The sequence below is a fragment of the Bombyx mori genome, chromosome 10, assembly GCF_030269925.1.
Source record: "Bombyx mori chromosome 10, ASM3026992v2".
In the NCBI taxonomy this organism is placed as follows: Eukaryota; Metazoa; Arthropoda; class Insecta; order Lepidoptera; family Bombycidae; genus Bombyx; species Bombyx mori.
The window spans coordinates 9,551,671-9,579,067 of NC_085116.1; the positions used below are offsets into that span (position 1 = coordinate 9,551,671).

At 34.8% G+C, this 27,397-nt stretch overlaps 3 protein-coding genes across 3 annotated transcripts; 1 reads left to right on the plus strand and 2 right to left on the minus strand.

The window, feature by feature from the left end:
- The first annotated feature begins 1,036 nt into the window (after window positions 1–1,036).
- LOC101736175 (atrial natriuretic peptide-converting enzyme) lies at window positions 1,037–23,309 on the plus strand. Its single transcript, XM_012689226.4, has 12 exons — window positions 1,037–1,359; window positions 10,021–10,213; window positions 11,622–11,823; window positions 15,025–15,193; window positions 17,152–17,412; window positions 17,943–18,126; window positions 18,757–18,972; window positions 19,320–19,515; window positions 19,615–19,802; window positions 19,894–20,072; window positions 21,195–21,560; window positions 22,387–23,309. Exons 1-12 carry the CDS (start codon window positions 1,300–1,302, stop codon window positions 22,570–22,572), a joined length of 2,400 nt encoding a protein of 799 aa, XP_012544680.3. The 5' UTR covers window positions 1,037–1,299; the 3' UTR covers window positions 22,573–23,309.
- An 881-nt stretch (window positions 23,310–24,190) lies between these two features.
- LOC101744359 (ubiquinol-cytochrome-c reductase complex assembly factor 6) lies at window positions 24,191–24,491 on the minus strand. The gene has a single exon (XM_062670663.1). The coding sequence runs from the start codon at window positions 24,489–24,491 to the stop codon at window positions 24,285–24,287; it is 207 nt and encodes a 68-aa protein (XP_062526647.1). The 3' UTR covers window positions 24,191–24,284.
- LOC101744217 (small integral membrane protein 4) lies at window positions 24,191–24,711 on the minus strand. Its single transcript, XM_004924817.5, has one exon. The coding sequence runs from the start codon at window positions 24,709–24,711 to the stop codon at window positions 24,493–24,495; it is 219 nt and encodes a 72-aa protein (XP_004924874.1). The 3' UTR covers window positions 24,191–24,492.
- Window positions 24,712–27,397: the final 2,686 nt, after the last annotated feature.

A 27,397-nucleotide genomic window follows, 5' to 3' on the forward strand; every position in this document is an offset into this window, starting at 1 on the left:
TGGCGACATGGGTTCGGTGTGCTTAGTGTCCGATCCAATAACGGTGCTTTTAGGTACCACAAGCACCCGTCAGCGTCCTCGTCGAACCCGTCGCTTGCGACGAAGGGCTCGACGAGCGAATTAACCCATAGACACAGCCTACTGAGTTTCTCACCGGATCTTCTCAGTGGGTCGCGTTTCCGATCCGGTGGTAGATTCTCCGAAGCACTACTCTTGCTAGGGCCAATGTTAGTAACACTCCCGGTTAGAGCCCCGTGAGCTCACCTACAAGTCAAGTATGGAGTTGCAACGTTTGTCTACGTTTGCCGTAAGGGGCGCTGTTCAAACTGCATACTTTGAGTTAACTTTTACGCTATCGATGAATCGTCTGCCCATAAACCAATGGGCCCGCTTGGAGGTACTCCGTTGTTACTGGAGTTTATTAATATTACAACAATACCAGTAATACTAACATCCACTAAATACGGACGACGGCCGAAGTCTCGATGAAAATGGCTATCATACCTTTTAAATCGGAACAAATCGCTTCACAACTGATATAGGCGGCCCATGCGGGGTCAAAGATGCCTTGTCACGAGTAAAATACACAATTCCGAAAGCATTACATTTTTTAAAAAATATTCTGAATACCTAAAGTGATGCGACTAAATATATTCGTGGAAACAAGAATTCCATTGTAATCAAATGACAAATATTAACGGAAGAATTTACAATTAGAGTTTCCTACATACCTACTAACTGATTTTTCGGTTAACATCGACACTAACAAGGTCACTAGGAGGTACCATAAGTCTCCAGCTTAATTTGCAAATTCTATTCATTAATTTTCTTTTCTTAAAAACTGTGTTTGGCGTTTTAAGTCCGATAAATGCTCAGAATAAAATTCAGGAAGCTCTAGACAATTTTACTATTAACGGAAGCTTTGACCCGTGAGGCAGTGCCGGTGGAGACTTTCGATGGCGCTAAGTTGTAGTCGTCTGACTTAATTGAGAGAAAGTTAACTGTAGTGCGTACCCGATACACCGAGAGCCGCCGCGGTTAGTGTGCGCCTGACTTGTGTACGAAACGCAGGCAGCTCGAGCTTACCTTACTTGTATTTGACACTCGCGCAACGCTTGACGCTGAGATGTTAACGACCGCCAACGTTCCGAATCGCACATAAAACAAATAAAATAGTACATTCACTAATAATAAAAAAATGCGCTTTTAAATTTGTGAATTATTGTGCATTGAAGTTCTAAATAGTGCTTTCTCTGACCGGTCATGGTGTAAAAGTGCAACGGCCGCAAAAATATAGCAATGACGTTCTCTGGAAACATGAAGGAAAATAAAACGCGAAAAGACACATGGGAATCGGAGGTGAGAATTGAATACTGATAGAAAATAGAAATGTGCTGACATATAAATGATTCATCCCATTGTTTTGATGATTTGCATTGAAAGACCTTTTTATCACGCCTCTTAAGTTGCGTGTGACAGTTATGTATTGTTAATTACTACTTTCTCTCTATACAAGATCTTATTAAATAACCAGTTTCTCAGAATATTAGAAGAGAAAATCCAGATTTCATTTATCTAGTAATTATACGATTCGTGGGTATTAAATATCGTTTGGAACAATATAATATAAGCTTTAGCATGAACGAAAATTATTATGAACGATTATTATTATTAATATGTCCTTTACTTTGAATTCTAGCATTTTTACTTATTTGTTTTAATAAGAATGAATTTTGTTATTGATTACTAGGCATTAACGGGAAAAAACTATAGATCGCTATAATATTTGAAAATCATGAAGGGTGTTTTTAAGAACTGGTTAATGTGCACATGTCTTTACATTTTGTTTTAATAAATTTAAATTACAATAGGTATTGCATTCGTTTTTTTTGCTAATACAAAAAAAATACGTAGTTCAAAATATAGCTTCCTAGATAATTTGTATTTAACTTTAAAATAGTTGAGTAACGATATTATTAGAGATGCGAGTCACGTGTTTTGAAAATGACATTAATGTCTAATAAAGAAAGTTTGTTTTGGTTACTTAATTTCATTTCGTTCAATTAGAATCCAACGAGAATTGTTGAAAAAAATGCATCACATCATGTACCGAACACATAAAACAGAGGCATACCTACATGCTTAAATGAAACTATTTAATAATCATACGATCTCGTCCTCGTTCTGCTCCTTTACGATCTAACTAATGTATAATTAATATTATTTAAATGAATACATACGACGTTGTCATCGATTCTATCATAATGTAGGTGGTAAAGGCGTGTTTAATTTTAACATTCTCATTTGATGTGTGAATGACAATCTCATTACAGCGACATCGCGTCACCGCTATTCGAGAAAAGGAATTTATCGTTATTTTTAGGTCTTGCGATACATAGTTATTTTTCAATATTTATTTTGTACCTATTATCTTTGTTAAATGAAGCGTGTGAACACAGAGAAGTGTGTCAATCAGTCGAGTTTGCCCAAGTGCGATGACATCCGCGATCCGGGTCGCTTGACCATCGAGACCGACCAGTGACCACTCGACTCACATTTTCTATTAGCCAAGCGAGACATTCTTATTCACTGAGACTTTTGCTGTGTCCGATATTGCGAATATTATTATAACTTAATTAAATTCGATTAGATCTCTGCTGTTGATGGAAGCATTAAAAACGGATAAGCAATTTTAATTAAATACTTAATACCATTTAGAGTTTACCAGCTAATGTCTATTCTACCATATTTCCAATCTAAAAGTCTTGTATTAAATATATTCCAAAATACCTAGTGTGTTCTTGAAAACAGCTATTGAGATATTGCCGATTCTCTAACGATAAACACAAAATTCAATTACTCAACTCCGTAATAATGTAAAATCTATTTACTGTATTTTTTTACAATTTAATGACTGAAGTATGTATTGCAGCTTTTCCAAAAGTCTACAATACTGAAAAATTCTAAAAAAGAGAAGACCATGAAATGACTCGTTTTTAGTGGTATAGGTATGTGGTATATCATACATAACACATATGAGTCGTCTATTATCAAAGGTGGCAATCTGTGCATGTGGACAAAAAAATAATATTGATATGTCAATACAGATTGATTTGAATATAATCGTCTCCTTCAAAGAATACGGTTCAAAACCTGCATTAAATAAAGGTTAATAGTTAACCTGTTATTTATCTAAGATGTCGTTCCGAAGAGTTTTGTGACTGCCAATGGAATACAAAGTCAATAATTCGTTTTTCTGATTTACCATTAATTATCCAAAAGTCAGATTGCCGGCTTTGATAATAGTCGACTCATATGTAACATGGAATATGGGCACAGTATAAATATTATTATACAAATATTATTTTTTGAATTAATCTTTTACTATAGAAAATTTTATTGGTCGTCACGTGATTATCAAATATTGCCAAAGATTTCATCCTGAGATTATATCATAGACTTATAGACGTACGAGGCACGTAGTTATACATTATTAGTTCAATTAGATTTGTTTCCAATTTACAATTACAATTAAGTTTACAATTCAATAAAATTCCAGTGCAGATGAGTGTGTGACATCTTTCTATATCTTATCTTTATTTAATAAATAAAAAAATAGAGGTTACAATGAGTTTTTTTAAATAAAATGTTTTGTAGGAGAGAGAGAGAAAGATCGATTTTTTTAAATTTTCGGTGTTCGGTATTTGTAAATGGAAAAAAAATCTGGAAAATTAAGATGATAAAGTCAGCAAAATGTTTATGTGAACTAGACACTTTTTTCATTTATTTTAAGTCCTCTATTTTAAGACGTTTTTTATGTTTATAAGATTAGTGGTGGCCCGGAGGCCTTTCCAGTTTTACCAGGGGGGCGAGCAAGGGCTCAGCCAGGAGCATAAGACATTACCAATGAATATGGATCTATGGTGTGCACTTGATTTGATAATTTAACTACATAGTTTACTACTGGTTGATTATTGTAGAATTAAGGTGCATAGATGACGGCATAGATGTAACGAAGTTGATGTAATACAATCTTAATGTTGAGGAAACATCTGCCTCGGTTTGCATCGCATTGATTAACCTTATTAAGATTGTCCAAAATAGTAAGGTTTACCAACGAACAAGAATACCATTTACCAAGATGAATGTTTAAAATAAACGACGACAGTAATGGAAGCCACTGCTGTTACAGTACCCTATTGTACTATAAGTACATGATCAGGTGGATCGCTTTTGTCTAAATTAAGTTTTAGCCCAGGAACACAAGTGGCTGAGCGCCTGCTTTGCAACTGCCTGTGTTTATCAATAACTCTCACAGCTTAAGACAAGATATCTATGTGCACAAATCAACCTTCGATTGGCCTCTAAGGCTTCGTCGGCGGGTGTCCTTGGTCCCGCGCTCTATTTCCAACATAGCGAACCGTCCAGACCCACACACCGCGCGCGCCTTCAGAGCGCGGAAACTTCATGCATGAGGTTTGGCCTCTTGACAAAAAAACAAAGTGTCCACGGATAACCTCTGTTAGCAGAATACACGGACACCTGACACGTTATACAATTTTGAAAGGCAGGTGCGAATTTGAAACGTTGTCCCATTTTTTTTAAATGGAAACGGGTTGTGAGCGAAAACAGTAGGGCGCAACAAGGCGCATATTACTGACTATTAAAATCCAACCACACTATGTAACAGAAATACTCAAATATAAATGCATTTTAAATACAAAAAAATAGGTTCGTATCTTTTGTATAAAGTTGAATTTGTAATACCAATACCATCTACTATAATTGGTATTGATATTATTTCATTTTAATATACTAAGAATCACTAGGTATGTTCTTGAATATATCCTAGATCTCAGTTAAAACAAATGGTCTTAAAGAATTTGGTCAAACCATAATATTTAAAAGCTGTTAAGATAGTAGTCGCACCGAAATACGAAGAGAAACAAACTTGCAACGCGCAAGGTGAACAATATTTTAAAGTTCACGACCTTCTACAATTTCGGAATTAGTCACGATGTTCATCTTATGGATTTTTGATGGATATTTGCTTAGAATTTTATATTTAACTTTTTTACTTGTGTTATTTTTAAATTAAACTGAACATTAAATTCTATATTGTTTGCATATTTCGTACTGAGAACTGGGTGAGGTTTGAATAACAAGTTTGTAATGCTTTATTCAAAGAGTAGGTTAATACCCACATACAATTTCAAAATGGACGCTCGAAATAAAAATTCACAGTATAAAGTAGATAACGCTGCCTTTTGGCATCTTCGTAATTGACCAATTCCTATACAGATATCTACTGTCTTTGAACACTACGTCTTTCTAAAATTACGTATTTTAAAGGATTAATTTTTATTTTTTTACTGCTTAGATGGGTGGACGAGCTCACAGCCCACCTGGTGTTAAGTGGTTACTGGAGCCCATAGACATCTACGACGTAAATGCGCCACCCACCTTGAGATATAAGTTCTAAGTCTCAGTACCTATAGTTACAACGGCTGCCCCACACTTCAAACCTAAACGCATTACTGCTTCACGGAAGATAGACGGGATTAAATTGGAATCATCTACAAATTGGAAGCATCTACAAATTACTTATAACTTTAATTAAATAATGGAACTTTAGTCTGTTGGAAACATGTAATTGCATGGCTTAAATCGATCGTAAACTATCCTGCCGAATATTTGTTTACGTTAAATAATTCCGTGTGGAGCAAGAGCGGTTATCCAAAAATGAGCACAAGCCGAATGAAAGTGAGGGCGTCCGCATTGTTCAATTCAGTAGAGATCTTTATAGAAACGAGCGAAAAAGCTACGGCGAACACAGCTCTTTGTTGTTGGTTGTTGCAGCGTAGAGCAAAAACGTGAGCGTCAGGCAGGCTGGATGTAGGTCGCGACAAGTGCACGCAGCGTAGCTTCTATACCCACTACTGCGTGTAACACGGTATTAAATACATCGTCAATTCCTAATCAATTAAAATTACATGGTTTCTCAAATCTCGTCACGAATCAGGAAAGAGTATACAGGTTCCATTATAATATTTTTATTGATAGACTATACATAACTATAATGTAAATGTATGTATACTTATATTTATTGATTCAAAGAGACAAATCCGGGTTTTGTTTTTTCGCAAAGAATGAAGTAACATTAACATTGTTTTACATACTTTTAATCTAATTGTGAACTTTAAGAATAAGGCTTATTATTTCGTAATTTAATCTATCCAAATGTTTACAATCAAGATATCGGTAAAATATGTTTAACTAATAAAATTTTTGATAAACAACCGATTCGACAAATGCTTGAGTTGTGAAATAAAATCTCAAACAGAAAAACTATTATATTTACATATTGCGTTAAACAAATAATAATTTATTAGGATCTAAATTCCGATTTCAACGTCAGTAGGTTGGTGAAGATTTTTTTGCTAGAGCTAATACACAAAGCTTAACCTTGCGAATCACGCACGAAGAAAAGGAACTAGGTATATACGTACGTGCCTTTGAATGGGCTTAGTTTCATTCTTTGTTGGTGTTGTTGATCGAAATATCAATTTCTGTGTCCGACTTTGTTTGCGGTGAACCAATTCAATGTTATCTACCTTATATAGCTCTATTTCGTGGCATTTTCGCCAGAGAATTACTGTTTCGAAACATTGTGAAACGCCTTCCTTTATCTATTCCGATCTACTAAAGTGCAACACAGCTTTTAAGTTCGATCACGATCGGTTTTTTAACAAATACTTTTTGAATCGCCTGTGATATTGGAAGTGTGGTTGATTGATTTATTCAGAGATTCAGCTTATGACCGACCTAGTGTTAAGCGGTGAACAATGGAGTCCGTAGACCACACACGAGAATTCGTACGTTACTTACATGTACGAGCCTTTGTCCAGACCTCGCAATAAAGATGTTTTTGATTTAATACTTATAGTCGGTAACTATTTTTGTCCTAACAACTTAGGTACCTGTAATGATATTCTCTCCGGCCTTTAAGATTTGATAAAATTTCGTTAAGCAACAATAAAATTAAAATGACGAATCTTGATTATTTATTATACCTATGTATATAAGTAGTAAACATTCTACAACTAATTAAAGGCTTGTGTACTACGAATATTAGAGGTTTACATATTTTGAAAACCCTTAAAAGTAAAATTATAATTAAAATGTTCTTATGTTTTCACGGGGCTTAAACATGCTTATTTCCTTTTTACAACTCATTTAGGTATCATCTTAAAAAAAATTTAAGTGTTAAATAATTTCAACAACAACAGATTGGGCGTGGCAAATTTTAAAACTACCGAATGCTTCTTCTGTCAACAACAGGGTCCCGGATGTCGTGATTGTTATTACTTGTTATCGTTAATGAGTCTGGATATTGTCACAACGAATATTTCAAGTGGTCGTGTTCTGACTAAAGTAATAATACTCCGTTGGCTTGTATCAAAACATGCTTCGAAGCGTCATGTTCCTATTTCCTTTTACAATGTGTAATTTATGCTAGATTTTAATGTGACCACATTTTGAATTGTACATAGAACGACTGTGAATGATGCCAAAAATGATATAATGATTATCATTAATCATTACTGCTGCTGAAAAAGGTTGACATGAGTGAACATTATCAGTAAAATACTTCTAATTTGTTATCTATTTGAGTAGAAATAAAATTATCTATTTAAATATAGAGTTATTACACAGATAGCACATGTCCGATGCGAAAACATTGCGAATCACATATTTTGAAAAGATTTAACAAATTAACCGTTATAGTGTTTTACCGAAATTGTATCCCAGCATTTAGCTAGTCATCGTAAATTATAAGAAAAGTACACGGTTTTTGAAGCATTGTCTAATAAGCACCTGGGCCAAATAATAATAAAAAGTTTTTATAAGGAGGTCGATACTTCCAAAAAGCAGGCAACCAAAACTAAACCAGCTCTTTCTGTTTACCTCGTAAGGTTCTTGGTGTAAGTCATGTCTGCAGACTTGGTTTATTCGTCAAAGTCTCGTTCAAAGCCTACTAAGACATTGAAAATACATATTTGTAGATTACATACAGTATTATAATGTTGAAGTGATTTTTTTAGCCTACATCTATTGATGGACTTGTTTATTTAGTGCTCTTTTAGAAACCGAACATAATAGTTTTTAAAAGACAATGGTATATTTTTAAGAATGCCAAAAGATGGGGACAATAAACTACATTTTTATATAAAGTAATACAACTGATCTCATTATGAATACATCCATGCTTCCAGATTTAAGGCAGGTGTAGTGTTTTTTTTTATAAATGATTTTGCCATTTGCATTGTGGCATGAAGAACGTCGTATATTCTGAAATCGAATATTGCGTATTTGTTTTACCCTTCTTGTTAGTTATTAATGTCATACTTACATAGTTTTTCATCCGCGCATTGAAAATTAAGATTGAAGTAATATTTACATTAGAATAACAGTTGCCCTTTAGTCTATAGCTTTGTACAATGACAACTCCGCTACAGAAAAAAGTTCGATCCTGCGGCTTACTCTATCAGCAGCATCTAATTAAAATGCAGGATGATTGAAGAAGAAATAATTACAAAATCGTTTTTCGAGAAATACCCGTGTTTATCTCAAGTAATACCTACATTCAGTCTTGTAATGTTTTAGGATAATTTAGCCTTTTAATAATATATGTTCATAATTTAAGTTTAAACTTGAAATTTTATTATTTTTCCGTCGAGAACTAGGTACTTCCACAGGTTCTTGGTAATCATAATTCTTCTTCATAATTAGATTCTTTATCAGTTCTATAGAATAAGGCAGACTCGTTAGGGCATACTAAGCATTGTCTCATTCACACTCATTTAGATGATGGAGTTTGAGAGATATAAAAACTTCCAACTCCATCATCAGACCAACTCAGCGATAAACATGAGCCCTACGATGTGATATTAATAAGATATATTTTCACAAAGATGTCATGTTTCACGATGAAAAACTCAACTATGTCACATGTTGTTAGAGGTAGTTGAAAATTTATTAAATTCCTTAGTTTTCACATTCTCATACATTTTACTAACAAATGTTTTTCAAAAAATCAAATACTAACGTTGTGGTTTGCCCTAATGCAGTGAAGACTAATGTAATTTTGAGACTCGTCATGTATGAGTATCAACTATCATCAACCTTATTTTATTCTGTAAAATTTTTTTTTTTCCTACCTGTGCTGATAGCCTCGAGAGGCTATTTCAGCTTCGCCCTAACGTTTGTAGGTGAGCTCGCGGGGCTCAACTGGAGAGTTGCTAACACTAACCCTAGCAAGAGTAGTGCTTCGCAGAATCTACCACCGGCTCGGAAATGCGACCCACTGAGAAGATCCGACGAGAAACTCAGTGGGCTGTGTCTATGGGTTAGTTCGCTCGTCGAGCCCTTCGTCGCAAGCGACGGGTTCGACGAGGACGGTGACCGGTGCTTGTGGTGCCTAAAAGCACCGTTAATGGATTAGGAGGATCCGTAATTACGTGCTTTGGGCGACGTCGACGGTTTACCATTCGGTCTACTGGGTCGGGTATGTAATTTCCAGCGGCTACGATGAGAGGGTTCTCATGTCGTGCCGCCTTCTCAAAATGGCGCAGCGATGCCGACTGTAGATACTTACTAAATGAGTCGAGCTCCAGGTCATCGTGGAGATCCACATTCCTAAGGAACCATGGCGCTCCGACGGCTATCCTGCAGAATCGTGATTGAATAACCTGAAGGGATTTCAAGTGGGTGCGGGCTGCGTGAGCGAACACTACGCTTGCATACGTCATGACGGGAAATTATTTAAGCGTTGCCACGCGTATATATTCATAGTTGACAGCATGCTAACAGTGTTACATTGTCAATAGTATAGTATAGACTATTTCCTTTAGGCGTCTACCTCATCTGCATGAATAAAGTATTTCAAAATCGTTTTGAATTTCAAACAAAAATTATAATACTTTTTCAAATGTAAGTTATTACGATACATTATTTCAGCTTGGCTATGGATGGTCACGCAGCGGACAACAGCGATGCGTGCGTCATCGCCCACCGGAGTCAACTATGTCAGTCAGTAGTGACATCAGATTTACGCGGAGAAAACTTAGCCGGTCCTGTCGAGGATGTTGTGCTGCAATAGCAGCGCTTCTAGTGCTACTGCTGCTTGCAGCTGTTGCTGTATACCTTGGTCGTAAGTTTTTTCTGATTCTCTCGTGTGCAGTGGCAGTTGAAAGATCCAGAGCGCCCTAGGCAATCACTTTATCGGCGCCCCTGTACCGGCCATACATGGCCATCATAATACTATACATTTTAACGAGTTGTTTTTGCAATTACTTATGACGTTGTATCATCAAACCCTAGACTTTAGTAGACCAGGACATTTAGTTCAGGCATTTAGTTCTTAATCGTCGATATGTTATTTTCTTTATTTATTTAAAAATTCTGAGCTCGCGCGCCCCTTGTGCCTAGTTTGCCTTACGGATAATCCGCCTCTGCTCTTATGTGAAACTTATATGTAATTTCTTACAATATCTAAGTTAGATTCAAAAATATCTATCTTATATTCAAGTTACAACAGAAGATAATAGCTTGTAAAACAATTCAAGTATTTTCTAAAACATAATTACCGTTCTAGATGTTACAGTACTTACAGCTAAAAGCGGCAAGCTATTTCTATGTTGCGAAGTACGGACATTTGAACCTACATAACTATTGCTAAATGTTATTGCAACCTTTACTTCTTAAACAGAAATAGACTAGTTATCTATAATTTATTATGTAAACAAAGTAATGAAATAACATTATGAATCAGATTTCTAAATTGAAACATTGACTTTTCCTTCCTGTAGGTATAAGTACGTGTTTAGAATAAAAAGTTTTAGAAACAAATATGGTACTAATTTTTAGTATCATACCTATTATATCAATAATATGAGAAATTCAATATGAAGTCTCGACATTATTAATCGAATGTTTTAAACATATTAAGAATGTTTATTAGTAAACATGATTTCTGTAAAGGCGGTACGAACCGGGGACATTCTACCCGTCACCGAGTAAAGGCCAGACCCGAATGGCCTTGCCACACTCGCCGCAACAAGTGCACTAAATATCACAGACTTGGTTTGTCGCCTAGCAAATGAAGATCAAATATTACTGGCCATTTCAATACATAACTAAAATTTTCTATCGAATAGTTACTCTACAAATTGCAACATAGTTAAATGCACTGGTTTTTTTTTCTAAATGTATCTAAAGTAATATAAAACATCTAACCTGAATAATAATTCTATACAATATGTTGATCACCTTAAAATCAAGCGTGAACTGGCTTGTGAGAACAAAGCATTCGAATTTGACTTCCGCTAGTAGAGCCGCAGTAGAATGTGACAAAGTAGAGACTTAACACATGTTAACTACCCAAATTATATTGATTTACATAGGAAGGCAGTGTATGATAGTCCTTTATTTAATTTTGCAACATTTTGTAGCGATAGTATTTTTTTATCAATAATAAGTAGGTTATTTTTTTTTTTTTTTTGATAGGTTGGCTCGTCTTACTGTGGCATCTATTATTTATCGTTGATTTGTTTTTGCAGATATGTATTTATTCGGTGACCCTCTGAATAAGCAAACGTTCCGTGGGTCTTTCATCATAAAAAGTAACGCAGAAGACATTCAAAGTTGGAAGGAAAGTAACCAGACTACAGAAAATGCATTTCAGCACATATTATTTCAAATCTATCAGAACTCCGAACTACAATCTTGTTTTGTATCTGCTGACGTATTAGCTTTAGACAGGTAAATACAACATTTATTATTATTATTAAATACCAGTAAAACCCGGTCACTGTCCGCTATGATTAGTGCTAATTGTGTGAAAAACATTGATTTCTTGGAACTACTCGCTATTTATCTATCGTATGTTTTTTTTGGTACTATGGTAAAAATCTTCATTTCAGTGCCGACAAGTGCTGTAGATACCACTTTTCATTAAATCTCGTGAATGGCTCGGGAACTCTTTCCTTAATATTAACATCTAAAATAAATATCTGATTTCAGTAAAAAAAATTTTTTTTAAATCATTCAACCTAACATGAATTTATAAAAGTCTAAAGGATTAAAATCATAAATAATATTCATACACGTACGTTCATCTTGGAGGTATATTGTGACATAGGTAAATCATTATGTTTGCAAATATGTTCGATCCTGTGAAATGTGAAGGTTAGAGATTGCGTACGATGCCCTCTTGTTCCATCGAGTCGAACTCATTAGACCATCATTGTATTATTGTTTACATTAAAAACGACCTGCTATTATAACCGTTACCATCCGTTATATACTCTTGTTGTTACAAGCGCTATGTGCAAAGATGTGGAGAAAGTGAACTTTCACGAAATCTCGATTGATCAAGCGTGCATAAGATACCCATATCTCCTTGTACGTTGCAGTTTTATATTCTGCTTACATAACGACACAAAACTGAATGATTTTGTTATATGTAGTTTTTTTTATCATATATCATCGAGATAGTTGACTATTTATTTGAGACTACAACGTGAAAGCTCATCGAGTAATATAATTGTGAAGTTTCAATCCATTTTCCACGGTTTGAGTTAGGGTCTGCGAGTTCAACAGAAAAATATATAAACTTTAATTAAGGACGGATGACAGGAAAGTAGTATAGTAACTTAAGGAAGCCGCTAGAGTTGTTCTTTTGATTTACATTCACACAGATCATTAAGGTCGATTATTAGTGACCGTGATTACAGTAGCAGAGGTCAGGATTATATTGCTGAGCGAATTGTTGAAGTTATTTCGTTTTCGGCTTCTGGTGGTACTTGTTTTTGTTTGTAAACGTTTCCGGCAAATGTAAAAAAATTATTCAGCTTGCTAAAAACACCATTCCACATGCACGCTCGCATTTTATTTATTTAACTACCTACTAATCGATGACAAAGGGTAGTGGAAAATTTTAATATGATAGGAAAATAAGTATTATTCACTTGTTAAGACAAATGTTATTTTAGTAAGTCGATATTTCGTAACCTCGTTAAAAAGCCCGTATCAGCATATAAGATCGAGTAAGTATAACTGATGAGTAATATGCTGCGAGTGCGGTTATTGACCCACGTATTTTTAATATGTTGTTATTACGGAAGCGGGAGTAATTCCCTGTACCTACCAGGGTTTGCCAAGTAGTCAATATTTCACTATAATTACTGACATCTCCAATTTTTTTTTTTTGTGTTTTACATTTTCTCTTTTGTTTTGTTATCTTGTAAAGATGGAGAAATACGGTCGGACTCGATTGACTTTTTATTGACAAGGTCTTAAGAACATTAGCTCTTAAAATTAAAGAAAAAAAAACCATTTACAAAATGAAGGTCAAAAAGATGTGATGTGTTTTGTGTATTGCTAAATAATATATTAATAATATTTTAGAAGTGTAAATTAACCCACAAATTTGGTATTCTTCCATCAATATCACGTCAACAACGAATACAACAACATGAGAAAGTCCGTAATACGTGATCTGGTTCGAAGCTTTGTACTTTCTATGCGGCGCGCGTTACCTTATGTAGGTAATCCACAGTGAAGGTTGTGTTCCTAATATTTTTATTTTGCAGCCCTTTCTTTCTGTGGGCTGAATATAAAATATTTTAAGACGCATAAAAGAGAAATCACCGTAGAAACAACGTTTCAAATTAGCGATCGTGATATTGCGATTATAGATTCACTTCATTGGTGTTTTAGATGTTGAATCACACAAGCAGTTCCCATGCTCTTTGCAGTGCCGCCTTACAGTTGAACATATTACTTTGATGTATTTCAATTATAAAGTTTAAATGAAAATCAGAAAATATCTTCGACAACGATTTCCATGTGGCCCACAAGTAAATTAACGTATGCTCGCCCGAATATTCGAAATGTCAGAAATAATTTAATGGCAATAAAAAATGTGAAATTAAACCGTAAGCTTTATTTATATGTACCACTCGTGAAATTCAAAGAAAATACCAAGATGACATAATCAAATTAATTAGTAGATTGTGTTTTTAAAATATTAAACCTATCTACGTTTTACAACATTCGTTAAACAATATGCAAGCATAGCAATTTTGTGTGATTGCTCTACTTACTTTTTATTTACGCCTTACGTGATTGTTACTAATTCAACACAACAAAAAACCATTCCCGCGGGTATTATGCAACTTTTGATGGTAATATAATAGATTTAAATCTAAATTGACTTAGAAATGTATTTCTTTAATCAATTAATAAGTAATAAATATGATTTATGTAATGTACTTAATGGATATTTATAACCATATTTTTATGTTATGATCAATGATTACACAAAAAAGTACTGAATTTAGTTTCTCTTAAAATTTTCCATGTTTACTTAAATTATTATAATTACGCTTCTTGACCGAAAAATTTTAGAAAATTGGTACCTTAATGCTTTGAACTTCAACTAAGGAATTGTTTTTTGAAATTTAACCCCTAAATAAGCAATCAGTGGTTGTATGTAAGCTCGTCAAGATCTACTACACTATCACTAAGTCGTTGACAAGGCTTCCTACTGGGAGTCACTGTCGAGATTACCACTGCTTTCCAAAAACTCTGCTTTTGGCTGTGCAACAATACTCAATATTTTCAACACTATTACTATCCAAACGATAGTAAGGCTATTAGACGACATACCGTACACGGAAAATTTCTAAGGGCATGGTGCAGTGGAGTAGATCAAATTTTGTATGAGCTGAAGGTGAATTTTACTATCATGCCCTGAAATGACTCCCTGCTAAGTTTTATCTGAACGCTACATTTCCTTCTTTATTCATGATCATGAAGCACATACAATCACGTTTGCCTACGATGGCAATTATAATAACAAGTACAATATGATGAATAATAAAAGACTGGTCGAACAGACGAGTTCATTTACCTGTGTTAACTTATCGTAACTGGTTTAATGTTTTGTATTATTTACAGCACAGAGGAAAGGCGGGATGGTATCCGTATACACTTCGAAGTATCCTTCGAGCCTATATTTACTGCGGTAACGACGTCTGAGGTGACAGCCGTACTCGCTCGCGAGTTGACTTCGCCGACAACTTATTTTAGCCGGTACACTACGTATCCAGAAACATTACATATAGAGGTATTTAATATTTTATCTAACAACTTGAATTTGCTGCGTTATCTGTCAATGTTTTAAATCGATTATACACTACTGTTGAGGCTTCGCACTCGTGTTATAAGTTGAGTGGTGGAATTCACGTTGTGATGTCTAGTGCCTCCAGTAGCCACTGAGCATCGCATCGGCTGGTTGATTTGTCAGAGCAAAAAAACAAAATAACTTTAATTTATTTTGGGCGTGCAATTAAATTAATAATATTATAATTTTTTTCTTATCCCGCACATAATAAAATAAATACATAATTATTAAAGCTAATTTACGGTTAACCTTCTTTGTACTGTTTAGTAATAAACTAAACTAAATAAATAAATAACTGGGAACAAATACACACGGTCATTCGGCCCCAAATTAAGATTCCCTGTGGATACCTGACTGAGATAAATACATAAATACGTTCAAATATATACGTACATATATTGTATAGATAATAAACACCCAGGCAAAGAGAATCAAAGCCACAAACTTTTCAACGTAACACTCAGGGCCGCTAACTACTGCACTACCGAGTCACTAATATATTTATTTAACTAAGTAACGAATATGTAATATTTATGTACTTAAGTAATGCCAATAATCAACCGTAAAGTCTAACGAATGTGTTAATTTATTACTCACTATTGTGATTAGATATCAAATGTAAAGTACCTATACCGTACAAAAAATATCTGTTGTTTTACATACACATTATTAATTAACAATATTACATCTTATTTTCATTAATGTCCAAGAACAACTGTCGGATGTTATTAAAATCATATTTTATTCATGAAATAGTGTTTTTTTTTAATTGCGAAATCGTGCATTTTTATTAATACGTTTAACATCTTACGTAGATATGTAGTCCACTAATTTGTACGACGGTGCTAAATTACGTAAGATTTTATCTAATAGTCGCTTTCGGAACTCATAATGACTTTTAGTCACACGAGTGCATGTTATGTAAAATTACAACTGTGTGCTTAGTGCGAGTTTTTTAACGTTCTCGATAGCGTAAAAGTTAGCTCATATTTGTATGGAATGGGATCGTTTGCCTACGTTTGCCGCTAGGGGCGCTGTTCCAACTGCATACAAAATTGGGTTAACTTTTACGCTATCGAGAACGTTAAAAAACTCGCACTAAGCACACTGATGTATTTTGTTGTTCTTTATTTTAAAAACACAAGTCATTTTTTTTTAACGCTAATGGAAAGTGACAGTATATCGTTCATGAGCATCCGTAATCTTAAGAGCCAATCTTAAGCCAATCTGTGCTCCCTTAGACCCGTCTACTACAAATAAATACATGCATAACTGGCTTTTGCCCGCGACTCCGTCCGCGTGGAATAGTTACTTTGGCATAACGCTAAATTTTACCCGCCTCTTCACTTACGTAGAAAGTGAAAATATTTTTGAATAATAGAATATTAAGGAAATAACTCCTTGTACCAAAATCACGCTTTTTAACCGACTTCAAAAGAGGAAGTTATCAATTCAACCATAATTTTTTATCTATGTATGTTCACCGATTTCTCGAGAATGCTTGAACAGATTCTGAAATTCTTTTTTTTCTGTTCCAAAGGGTAGACTTCTTTTAGATATTTGAATCAGAAACAATTCTCTCATACATTACCTTAGCGAAACTTTAACCGTCTCCGCAGCGCACGTAGTGAAAGTTCTCAAAGGGGATTAAAACCCTGATTTTGAAACATTCTTTATTGGTGATCCGCTTGCATTGGTCTAAGCGTGATGTTATGTAGCCTATAGCCTTCCTCGATAAATGGGCTATCTAACACTGAGAGAATTTTTCAAATCGGACCAGTAGTTTCTGAGATTAGCGCGTTCAAATAAACAAACTCTTCAGCTTTATAATATTAGTATAAATGAAATCGATCCAAGCTTTAAATTCTAAAATTAAATGCAAACTTTTGATTCTTTTGCAGGAGAATTACATGATTGCATCTTTGCAATTGAAGGAAGACGAAACGACCACATTAGAACCACCTACAACTGAAATTATAAGTTCTGAACCTGAAGTGGAACGACGCGAATGTGTACCGGTTACTTTGGGATTATGTTCACACTTACCTTACAATACCACCTCTTATCCAAATATGGTGGGGCATTCGGACAAAGATGCTCTTATGCGAGACCTCGTGGCGTTTAGAGAGCTTTTAGACGCTGAATGCTCTCACCTTGCTCAGGTATGTATTTTTTTAAATAGCTTACGCTGGAAGATGATGCTAAATTAGACATTCGTGAACGCACTTCGCACGCATTCGTGAACACCGTTTTTTCCGTTTACTTATTTTTTATTATATATATAATTTTTTTTGGACGAGCTCACAGCCCACCTCGTTTTAGTGGTTACTGGAGCCCATAGACATCTACAACGTAAATGCGCCACCCACCTTGAGATATAAGTTCTAAGGTCTCAAGTATAGTTACAACAGCTGCCACACCCTTCAAACATAAACGCATTACTGCTACGGCAGGGCGGTGATACCTACACGTACGGACTCACAAGAGGTCCTACCACCAGTAAAATATATTACCAGTAAAGTATATATAGCGATAAAAACACGCACGGCTGTGTGTCATTCGGTGTGGTGTGGTGAGGTCGTCTGTTGATATTATATATAAAAACAACTGGGCGATCGGCACTTGTTTACGGTAGTTAGAAAAATTTTGGTATATAAATAATATCTACCGTCATGTTAATCTTCTATTTTAGGATTTCGTATGTCAAATGCTACAGCCTCGTTGCGAAGGTAATCATGTAGTGCGACCGTGTCGCTCCTACTGTCGAGCTTTCCACGAAGGCTGCGGTGCTCGCCTACCTGAACGACTAAAAGCACATTTCGACTGTGCGCGATTTCCAGACTTTTTTGGGATCGGATCTTGTGCTCCACAACCAGGTAATTTTAATACTCATTTAACTATTAAAAAAATGTTGTAAGAAACCAAATCCGAAATTGATAAAATATCTATTTATTACGTTATAATTTTTTTATTCTTAAAAATAATTCTTTAAAAATTCAAAATTCTAAATTCAATAAAAAATTCTAATTCAAAATTCTTGTTGTAATAGATAGTGAATTAGTCGTAATAGCCTGTAATTCCCATCTTCCCATAATTTTTACTGGTGGTAGGACCTCTTGTGAGTCCGCACGGGTAGGTACCGCAACGCTGCCTATTTCTGCCGTGAAGTAGTAATGCGTTTCGGTTTGGAGGGCGGGGCAGCCGTTGTAACTATACTGTGACCTTAGAACTCGTATCTCAAGGTGGGTCGTGAGCTCATTCACTGATCTAAGCAATAAAAAAAAATCTAGTATCCATAGATAGCAAGCACAACATAAATTCCACCGTCCACTTTGAGACATGATGTTGTATAATGACTGCTCCAGGATTCAAACCGGAATACTTTATAAGACGGTGGTACCGTTCCGTGCGTACTCACAACACACCCTACCATCACCACCACCAAAGAGGATAAAATATATTTGAAAATGTCCTTTTATATTAAAAAATGTGATTTTTTTTGTCAGACTGTCATAGTGATTTACAACGGCTAGCTTTATCGCGGCGAGCGTGTGATAGTATTCCTGACTGCGCCGACGCAGCTGATGAGCGCGAATGTGCGTACTGCAAGAGCGCGGGGGCCGGCGCCCTACGATGTGCCCTTAACGAGCGATGTCTGCCTCCCGCCTTACGTTGCGACGGAAATCCGGACTGCCCCGACGGAAGCGATGAGGCTGGATGTCGTAAGATAATATTATGAAACAAGTTTAATTTGATAATAATATTAAAACACAAATATGTACAAAAAATAAAACCGACTTCGGCAATATAACATCAATTTACTCGAAGTCAATTAATTATACATTAATTAAGGATAACTCTAAAACATATGGTCAGATCTTAGTAAAATCAAACCACTTATAGCGCACCTGCTTTCAAATAAAAAATTATGAAGAACTAAATTTCGAATTGTGTGTGATTACACAAAATTCATCCTTTTTTAAGTTGAACAGTTAATTAGTGTTAATTTTGTTAATAGTGAGTTAATTTATTTACAAAGCTATAGAATTCATTATTATTTTTATTTTAGTGTGGATTTCTCGATCCCTGTCTTCATGGCAACGGGAAAATTCTGAAACAACATTGGGAGCTGTAAGGAATCGCGCCGGATACGCTCTCTGGGCTGAGCGTGGAAGATATGGAAAAATATGTGCTACTCCGTTTGAAAACGATAAAAAAGCTCTTAAAAGCGTTGCCTCATCTTTATGCAAAGCACTTACGTTCACGTAAGCTAATACACAATTAATATTTCAAAAATAATCTTTGGTTTAGCAATATACATATTAAATGAGGTATGAAAAACTTCAAGCCATTTTTTGTTTCAGATCATCAATAAGCGCAGAGGCGGTTCTTGATGCAGAGGAATTAAATAAAACAAACTTCGAGAACTCAACAGAATTTAGGTCGATTGCAGAATACGTGGAAATAGTAGATCCCTTTGCTGCTGAAATATCTTTCGTCAAGAGTGAATGTCCGCAGCGAAAAGTCATTAGAATTATTTGTGACCAACTTGGTAAACTATATTCTTAGAAACTCTTAGATTACGTGTAAATTATGGAAATAAACATTGAACATGACCGCTGAGGTTTTACGTTTTATAATAGATTGTGGAATACCATCAGCAAGAGGCACGAGTTCGACGAGTGGAGTTGACAGCTTACCCCGTTCGGCTCGGCCGGGAGACTGGCCTTGGCAAGCTTCGTTGTTGAGATCTAACATCCATGCTTGCGATGGCTCACTTATACACCCTTCGTGGCTTATAACTACAGCGTCATGTTTTCAGGTGATCATTTGGATTTGTAAAAATAAAAAAAAAATGAAGGCAATTAACTATAAAACACTGATTTTGTTTAAAATTGAAACAGTAACTGAACATTAGCTTAGCATTAGCAGTAGTTTTTTTGCTTGATTTTTTTTTAATTGCTATGTGATATGATGATACCTTGATACTTTGAGTTTGAATTAAGATGTTGATACCCCTGCCAATTAATTTTCATAGAACTGTCATAGATTGTGTTGCGTGCAGTACAAAAAATCTTGTAGCATTTAAGGTCTATTCTAGGCGACATCGACTATTTTATTAGTGCTTAGTGATTTTAGTATTTTTTAAATTATTATCTTTAAATGCCAAAATAAATAACATTGCATATAACACATTAAACGGTGGTGGGGCATCTTGGGAGTCCGCTAGGGTAGGTACCTCTATCCTGCTTATTTCTGCCGTAGAGCATTACTGCATTTCGAATTGAAGGGTGGGGCAGCCGTTGTACTGTAAAACCTGATATTTGAGTCGACTATTATCAAAGGCGGCAATCTGACTTTTGGACAATGATTGGTAAATCAGAAAAACGAATTATTGACTTTGTATTCCATTGGCAGTCACAAAACTCTTCGGAACGACATCTTAGATAAATAACAGGTTAACTATTAACCTTTATTTAATGCAGGTTTTGAACCGTATTCTTTGAAGGAGACGATTATATTCAAATAAATCTGTATTGACATATCAATAAAAATTTTTTGTCCAAATGTACAGATTGCCACCTTTGATAATAGACGACTCATTTAGAAGGCATATCTCAAGGTGAACGGCAGCATTTACGTTGTTATCTATGGGCCTCGGCGACCACTAAACGCTATGTGGGCCGTGAACTTGTCCACCTACTTAACCAACAAAAAAAAACGGATGCTTAATAAACCAACATTCTAGTTTGATTTGAATACTTATTTAACGACTCTAAAATATAATATTTAAATGTGATTTATACCACGACCCCAAAAAACAAACTACCTAATTTATTAAATTATCTAGATATTTTTACTAAAATCATGGTTATTTTAATGCGTCTGTAAAACCTACTTAAATAACGTTTTTTAATATCATTTTATTTTTTTACTCGTGCAGGGGCAACCAAAAGCAGAATGGACAGCCAGATTTGGCACAGTCCGAATACAAAGTACGACACCATGGCAGCAAGAACGTCGTATCGTCGGAATGGTACGATCTCCCGTTGAAGGTAGCATGCTGGTACTGGTTAGACTTGAAGAGCCCGTTGAAATGACCGATTTTGTGCGACCAATATGTCTATCGAATAAGGCCCTTTATAGTGAAGAACGAAGTGTTTGTAACACACTTGGATGGACAAGAAATAGAGACCAGCTGCAAAGAGTTCACATAGTTCCCAGTCCAATGAGCACTTGTGAAAACGTCAGTATAGCCAATCCAAACGGCATCTGCTCGGAACCTTTGTACGACCAAGATGACTGTGACGTAAGTAACAGTACAAAAACAATCTAATCTTTTAAATACGTAAGCAGCAAGTGTTCACGAACGACTTCCAACATGAAAGAATAACATAGTGTAATAAAAAATTCTAACTACCGTATGCTTATTTAATTTCCTTAAGTACTAGGGGTAGGGTGTCGTATGACAATTTAAATAGACATGGCTTTTGAAGTCGTCGTGACCTAAAGGATAAGACGTCTGGTGCATTCGTATCTAGTGATGTAACGGTGTTCGAATCCCGCAGGCGGGGGTACCAATTATTTCTAATGAAATACTTACTCAACAAATGTTCTCGATTGACTTCCACGGTGAAGGAATATCATTGTGTAATAAAAATCAAACCGGCGAAATTATAATTTGCGTAATTACTGGTGGTAGGACCTCTTGTCCGCACGGGTAGGTACCACCACCCTGCCTATTTCTGCCGTAAAGCAGTAATGCGTTTCAGTTTGAAGGGTGGGACAACCGTTGTAACTATACTGAGACCTTAGAACTTATATCTCAAAGTGGGTGGCGCATTTACGTCATAGATGGCTATGGGCTCCAGTAATCGCTTAACACCAGGTGGGCTGAGAGCTCGTCCACCCATCTAAGCAATAAAAAAATAAAAAATAAAATGTTTTGCTTCGAGTTGTCTTTCCGTTTGGAGAGTGAGTCAGTCGTCGATATAATTGATACTTCAGACTTCTAACGTTACAGAGTGACACTGACCTTAGAATGTCACATGTACCCATATAAAAAATAATAAAATCATCCAATCAAACTGAAAACGTTTATTAAATAGTGATGTAACAGAAAAAAATACTTTCAGGAAGAAGAATATGCTGGAAGTTCGATGATGTGTTTTGATGATAAAACGAAGCGTTGGTCAATAATGGGTGTCAGTGCATGGCGCATAGCTTGCGCAAAGATAGGTCTAGGGAGGCCTCGCATATACGACCCGGTCACATCACACGTTGATTGGATCCGCAGAACAGTTTCTGATTCAGCAAGATGACCGTAATTTAGAAACCTTGGGTACTGCAAAGACTGCATAAATTAATCGATGTTTCACAGCCTATTTCTAATTTAATATGTTGACAATTTTTTTAAATATAGTACGGCGCTAGATGTTGCGGTTTGTTTACAATTAACGCTTCAAAATGTTATTACATTATTACACCTATAATTTGTACTTAGCTTATTTTGATAGCCACAAGTACCTACCACATTGTGTTAATAAGAATCATAAAGCGTGTTATGTTGTCACTAGGCAGAAACAAAGGATTTCTGAGGCCTAACCCACCACAATGACAATTAGTGCTTAATCAAAAAAAAGTATGATTGTGTTGTTAATTTTTGTTTTTTAAGTTACAGAGCTTTGGAATAAGTAATTATTTTATAAATGGTCGGATTCTCTTATAATCAGTCCTTTGAAATGTTTTGTTACCAAAAAGCTGTTCAGGACAACTTCCCATGTTTTTCTACAATAGGTTTGGCAATTTATTTAATTCAAAATATTGAAGTGTATCAATGTATCACCTGTTAAATTTACAGATGAGTGAATTTCAATCAATAATCATGAATTTCATTGTGCCACTCCCAATTGATTTTGGTTTTTTATTTTATTTATAGTGTATTTTCTTCAAATTATTAAATAAGATTAGGAATAACAAACATAATGTAATTTGTAAATATGTAATTTATTTAAGTGAGGGAACCAAATTATTTAATAAACTTTCATATTTCAATGTCTCTTGGGTCTTATTGAATCTAATTTTGCTACATTTATTTTCATATTAGCACTATAATAAAATGACTACCTAAGTTTTTCTCAAAATATAACTCTTTTTAAAAAGAAAACAGTTGACAAAAGCTGCTAGTGCAGTAAGTGCCCATAGGCCATAATAAAATTTTCTTTAAAATTAGCATTAAAAGTCGTCTTTGTGTAGTGACAATTACTCATGTGCAGTTGAATTATTTTCACTCCTCTAGCCACCGAGGCCTCCACCTCAGGCGGACTACCACTTTTTTTTTTTTTTTTTTCGGGCCGGGGGCCGAACCTCCTACAAGGTCCCTGCGCCTAGGGGGCGCGTGAGTTATGTGAGACTCAACGATCTGCAGGTGTTGAGAGCAGATCACAGGCCCAAGGATTTTAGGGCCCGCCCACTAAACAACTGATTACCCTACAGTATGCAAAATAAATATGTCAATAACTGTAGCTGGCAATCATAATCTGATAGTGTTTCCAAGCTCTCTATAACAGTTTAGCTTCAGATTTAGCATGCAATGTTAGATCTTGTGAGTATTATCACCATTTTCTATTGTATTTTTACAACCAACTCAGCATTGAAGTTTATGTAATTTATATTTTCATTTATACAATAACAAATATTAAATGCTCAAAAATAATGTTCATCAGAATTAAGCCGGTTAGTAACAATCACTATACACTGTTGTCAATCATTGATACCACAAATGACAGTATTTTCATTACCCATAAGTATTAATTTTAAATTATCCAAGTATATTTACAATTGTATCTTAATTCTCTGTGCAATATGCTTGATATTATTATGTTATTATTTACCAATTTCAATTCACCAGGCAAAAAATATATGTAAATAAAAAAACAATTTTATGTACTTATTTATTATTACATTATTATTTCTTACATTTTTCACAATCCTTCAATATTTTAACACTAAACTATTGTTTCCAATCCAACATTCATTTTAAAATACCATCTTTACTTAGATCATCCTTTATTTGAACTTGAATGTTATCTGGTAAATTTTTTAGTTCTCTGTTTATATACTCATTAAGATCCTGTAATGGCTTGTAGTATAGATGAACTACTTGAGATCCTGCAAGCATTGATAGCATGGCCGCTATTGAAAAAGATATGTATTGTCCCCAAGTTACTCCAGCTGGCATTTTATGAAACTGAATATTTTTTAATTTTTTCTTCAATTAAATCTCGAGCTTGGCGTTTTTTGAATGTATTATAAAAATTCACTTCACCGACTTTCCAGTTTATCATAGAAAATTCCAAACTAGCACCAAGTAAGAAAAAAATAGGGAGAAACCTATAAATCCCAAAAGCCCTTTTTCCAGGCCATTTATTAACAAGTTTTTGAATCCAACTAATTCTCATTAGGACTATTTTTATATAACTTTCTCACTTTCTCAGGTTACAACGCTTGTAGGCATAGATTATACACTTCTTGTAGGTATTGCAAAATATTGACGTTTGACTTTAACCTATTTTTTTGGGTCATCGAATAGACAAAGGGAACATAGTTCATTCATAATCTTTTGCAAAAAAGACCCAAGTCATCAAGTTACATATAAGTGGAACATGGAAGGGAATCGCCGGTCGCAACTTCTCACATTCGTCTAAAGAGCCCGTACAGTCAATAAATTTCCAACCTTTGTAATGAGAGGCTATTAAATCTCATGAAACACCTCCGTTCATTCATTTCACTTAAATTATTTGCTTATTCAGTACCATTTCATTCTGTTCCATTCACTTTTGTTGTCATACAGCATTCGTTAAATGACGTTGGTTTCCATTGCCTGTCCATTAAACGAATCAAACAAAACTTTTTGTCAAGCATATTAGTATTTGTTATTTTAGCTGTTCTACACACACTCATCACTTTTAATTACTATTCTCAGAATCCTCTCGTAGGTCTGCTGGAAGAGATTTCTTAAAGAAATAAGCAGTGCCTTTGTACATAATTTTCCTATTACTCTGTACTTTGTCTTCTTTTTTGTGTGAACATAAATAAATAAATAATAATAATAATAGTACGGTAGGTACCTAGAACACACCTAGAACTAATATATTAATATATTATGGATTATTATTATCATTTTTCTTAAAAATAAGAATATACATTAAAAGAAGACTTGACCCAAAGGTCTCAGTTACCAGGTCATAAAATGTCTTAGAAAAAAAAATCATTCATAGACCTATTACGTTTCTTACTTCATTGGTATTATTTGGTACCTATTAGCGATGTGAACCGATTACAATTTCTGGCTCCGGTTTTTTTCTCAAAAAACCGGTTTTTTTAGGTATTTTTAGGTTTTTTCCATAAAGGCTAAATAATCAGTAAATAAAACAAATTTACGTACAAACGAAGAGTTTTCTTCATACAATTAATTGGGTGAGCATATTTTATATAGGCTTTTAATGATCATAATATATATTATCCAATAATAAAAAGCTTTTTATTTTTGATTTAATACTATTGTATTAAATCATTTTGATGTAAGAGGCATAGTTGATCCACTGCGTCATTCAGAAGCCTGCTCCTTCTGGATGTTAGCACGTGCCAGCAATTTCGGTATGGTTTACTGTGGCGGCTTCAGTCTCAATATACATTCGCACTATATTCACTGCGGCCGCCGTGGCGTTGGGAATATCCCGTTTTCGCGAATGCAAAAAATCTAGAATACCAGGCTTTTTAAAATTGTTTGTGGTTTTTTCTGGCTGTTCCGATGATAAAGCGTGAGTTGAAAGTTCTTCAAGAAGATTCCCCAGTTCACGATGCACCATCTCTTTTGCAGACAACACGTGCTCTGGTTGGCAAAAGCCATTTCTGAGTGTTGGGTGCAGATATGTGGATATTTGGGTCACGGTCCTCATTTCGTACGCTAAAAGTCTACCAACCATATTGTGGTTTTACTGCACTGTGCACTGTAGTTTTTAAATGTAATGCACGGCAATTTGATTCTGAAACACAGTTTTTTTTTAATATTTGTAGCTTGTATATTTGATCTGGTAGCACTGGTGTGAACTGTGAATGTAAAGCGTAAAAAACCGGTATTCTTAAATAAAAACCGGTATTTATCGGTATGTATAAAAACCGGTTTTTCTCCGGTTTTCTTCGAACCGGTTTACATCCCTAGTACCTATCATTGTGGTAAAATTGCTCTTCAAAGTCTTCAACATATTTTAAAATTAAATAAACACCATTATGTGCACAGGTACAACATTAATGCAAGATAAATGCAAATAAATTGCAACAACCTCGGAGTGGTAACAACTTGTTACACTTAAGTAGTATGTAAAGAAAAGAAAAAAAGAGTATCAATGTATTTGAGTGTATCAATAAATAAATTAAGGATCTGGAGCTGATATGCAAATTGTGGAAAGGAAGAAAGATAATTTAAATTTGTATGATCTGTGTCCTATCAAATTAACCGAAGGAAGAAAACTCAAACTTCTCTCTGAAGGCTGGGGATTATTAACGGACTACACCCTTGAATCTGTTAAAGTCAATCATTACAAAAAAAATGTTTTGTCATCAGTTGCTACTTTAAGGGTTGTAGATAGATCAGGACAAATTACTTGTATAATTCGCGGTCCTTCTGTTGGCCTTTTATTTGGATTATCTGAAATTGAATGGAAAGAAATTGAAAACTTGTGTGAATACAAAAAACAATTGTTTTACAGGTATTTTAAAAATGGTGTTAGTAGACAGTTATGTTATGAACAGAAATTATTTTACAGTTTTTGTGCCACTAACCAAAGAAATGATGTTATTTTTGCAAGATTTCGTAGATGTCCCAATTTAAAAAATAACAATAAAAATGAAGCATTTCTTGAAATAATGCAATTTGAAAAATGTAATCATACATTATTTGACTTGTACATAAGTGAAATACGACAGCAGTCATACATTAATCAATAAAATTCATCTTATATACTTTAACGCTAAATCAATAAAAATGATGATAAATAACCATATAATCTTTTCTTGAGTTCTATTGTTAAAATGTTGTTGTTATTTTATTTTACATTTCTAGGCTGGCTTCACACAACACTCCTT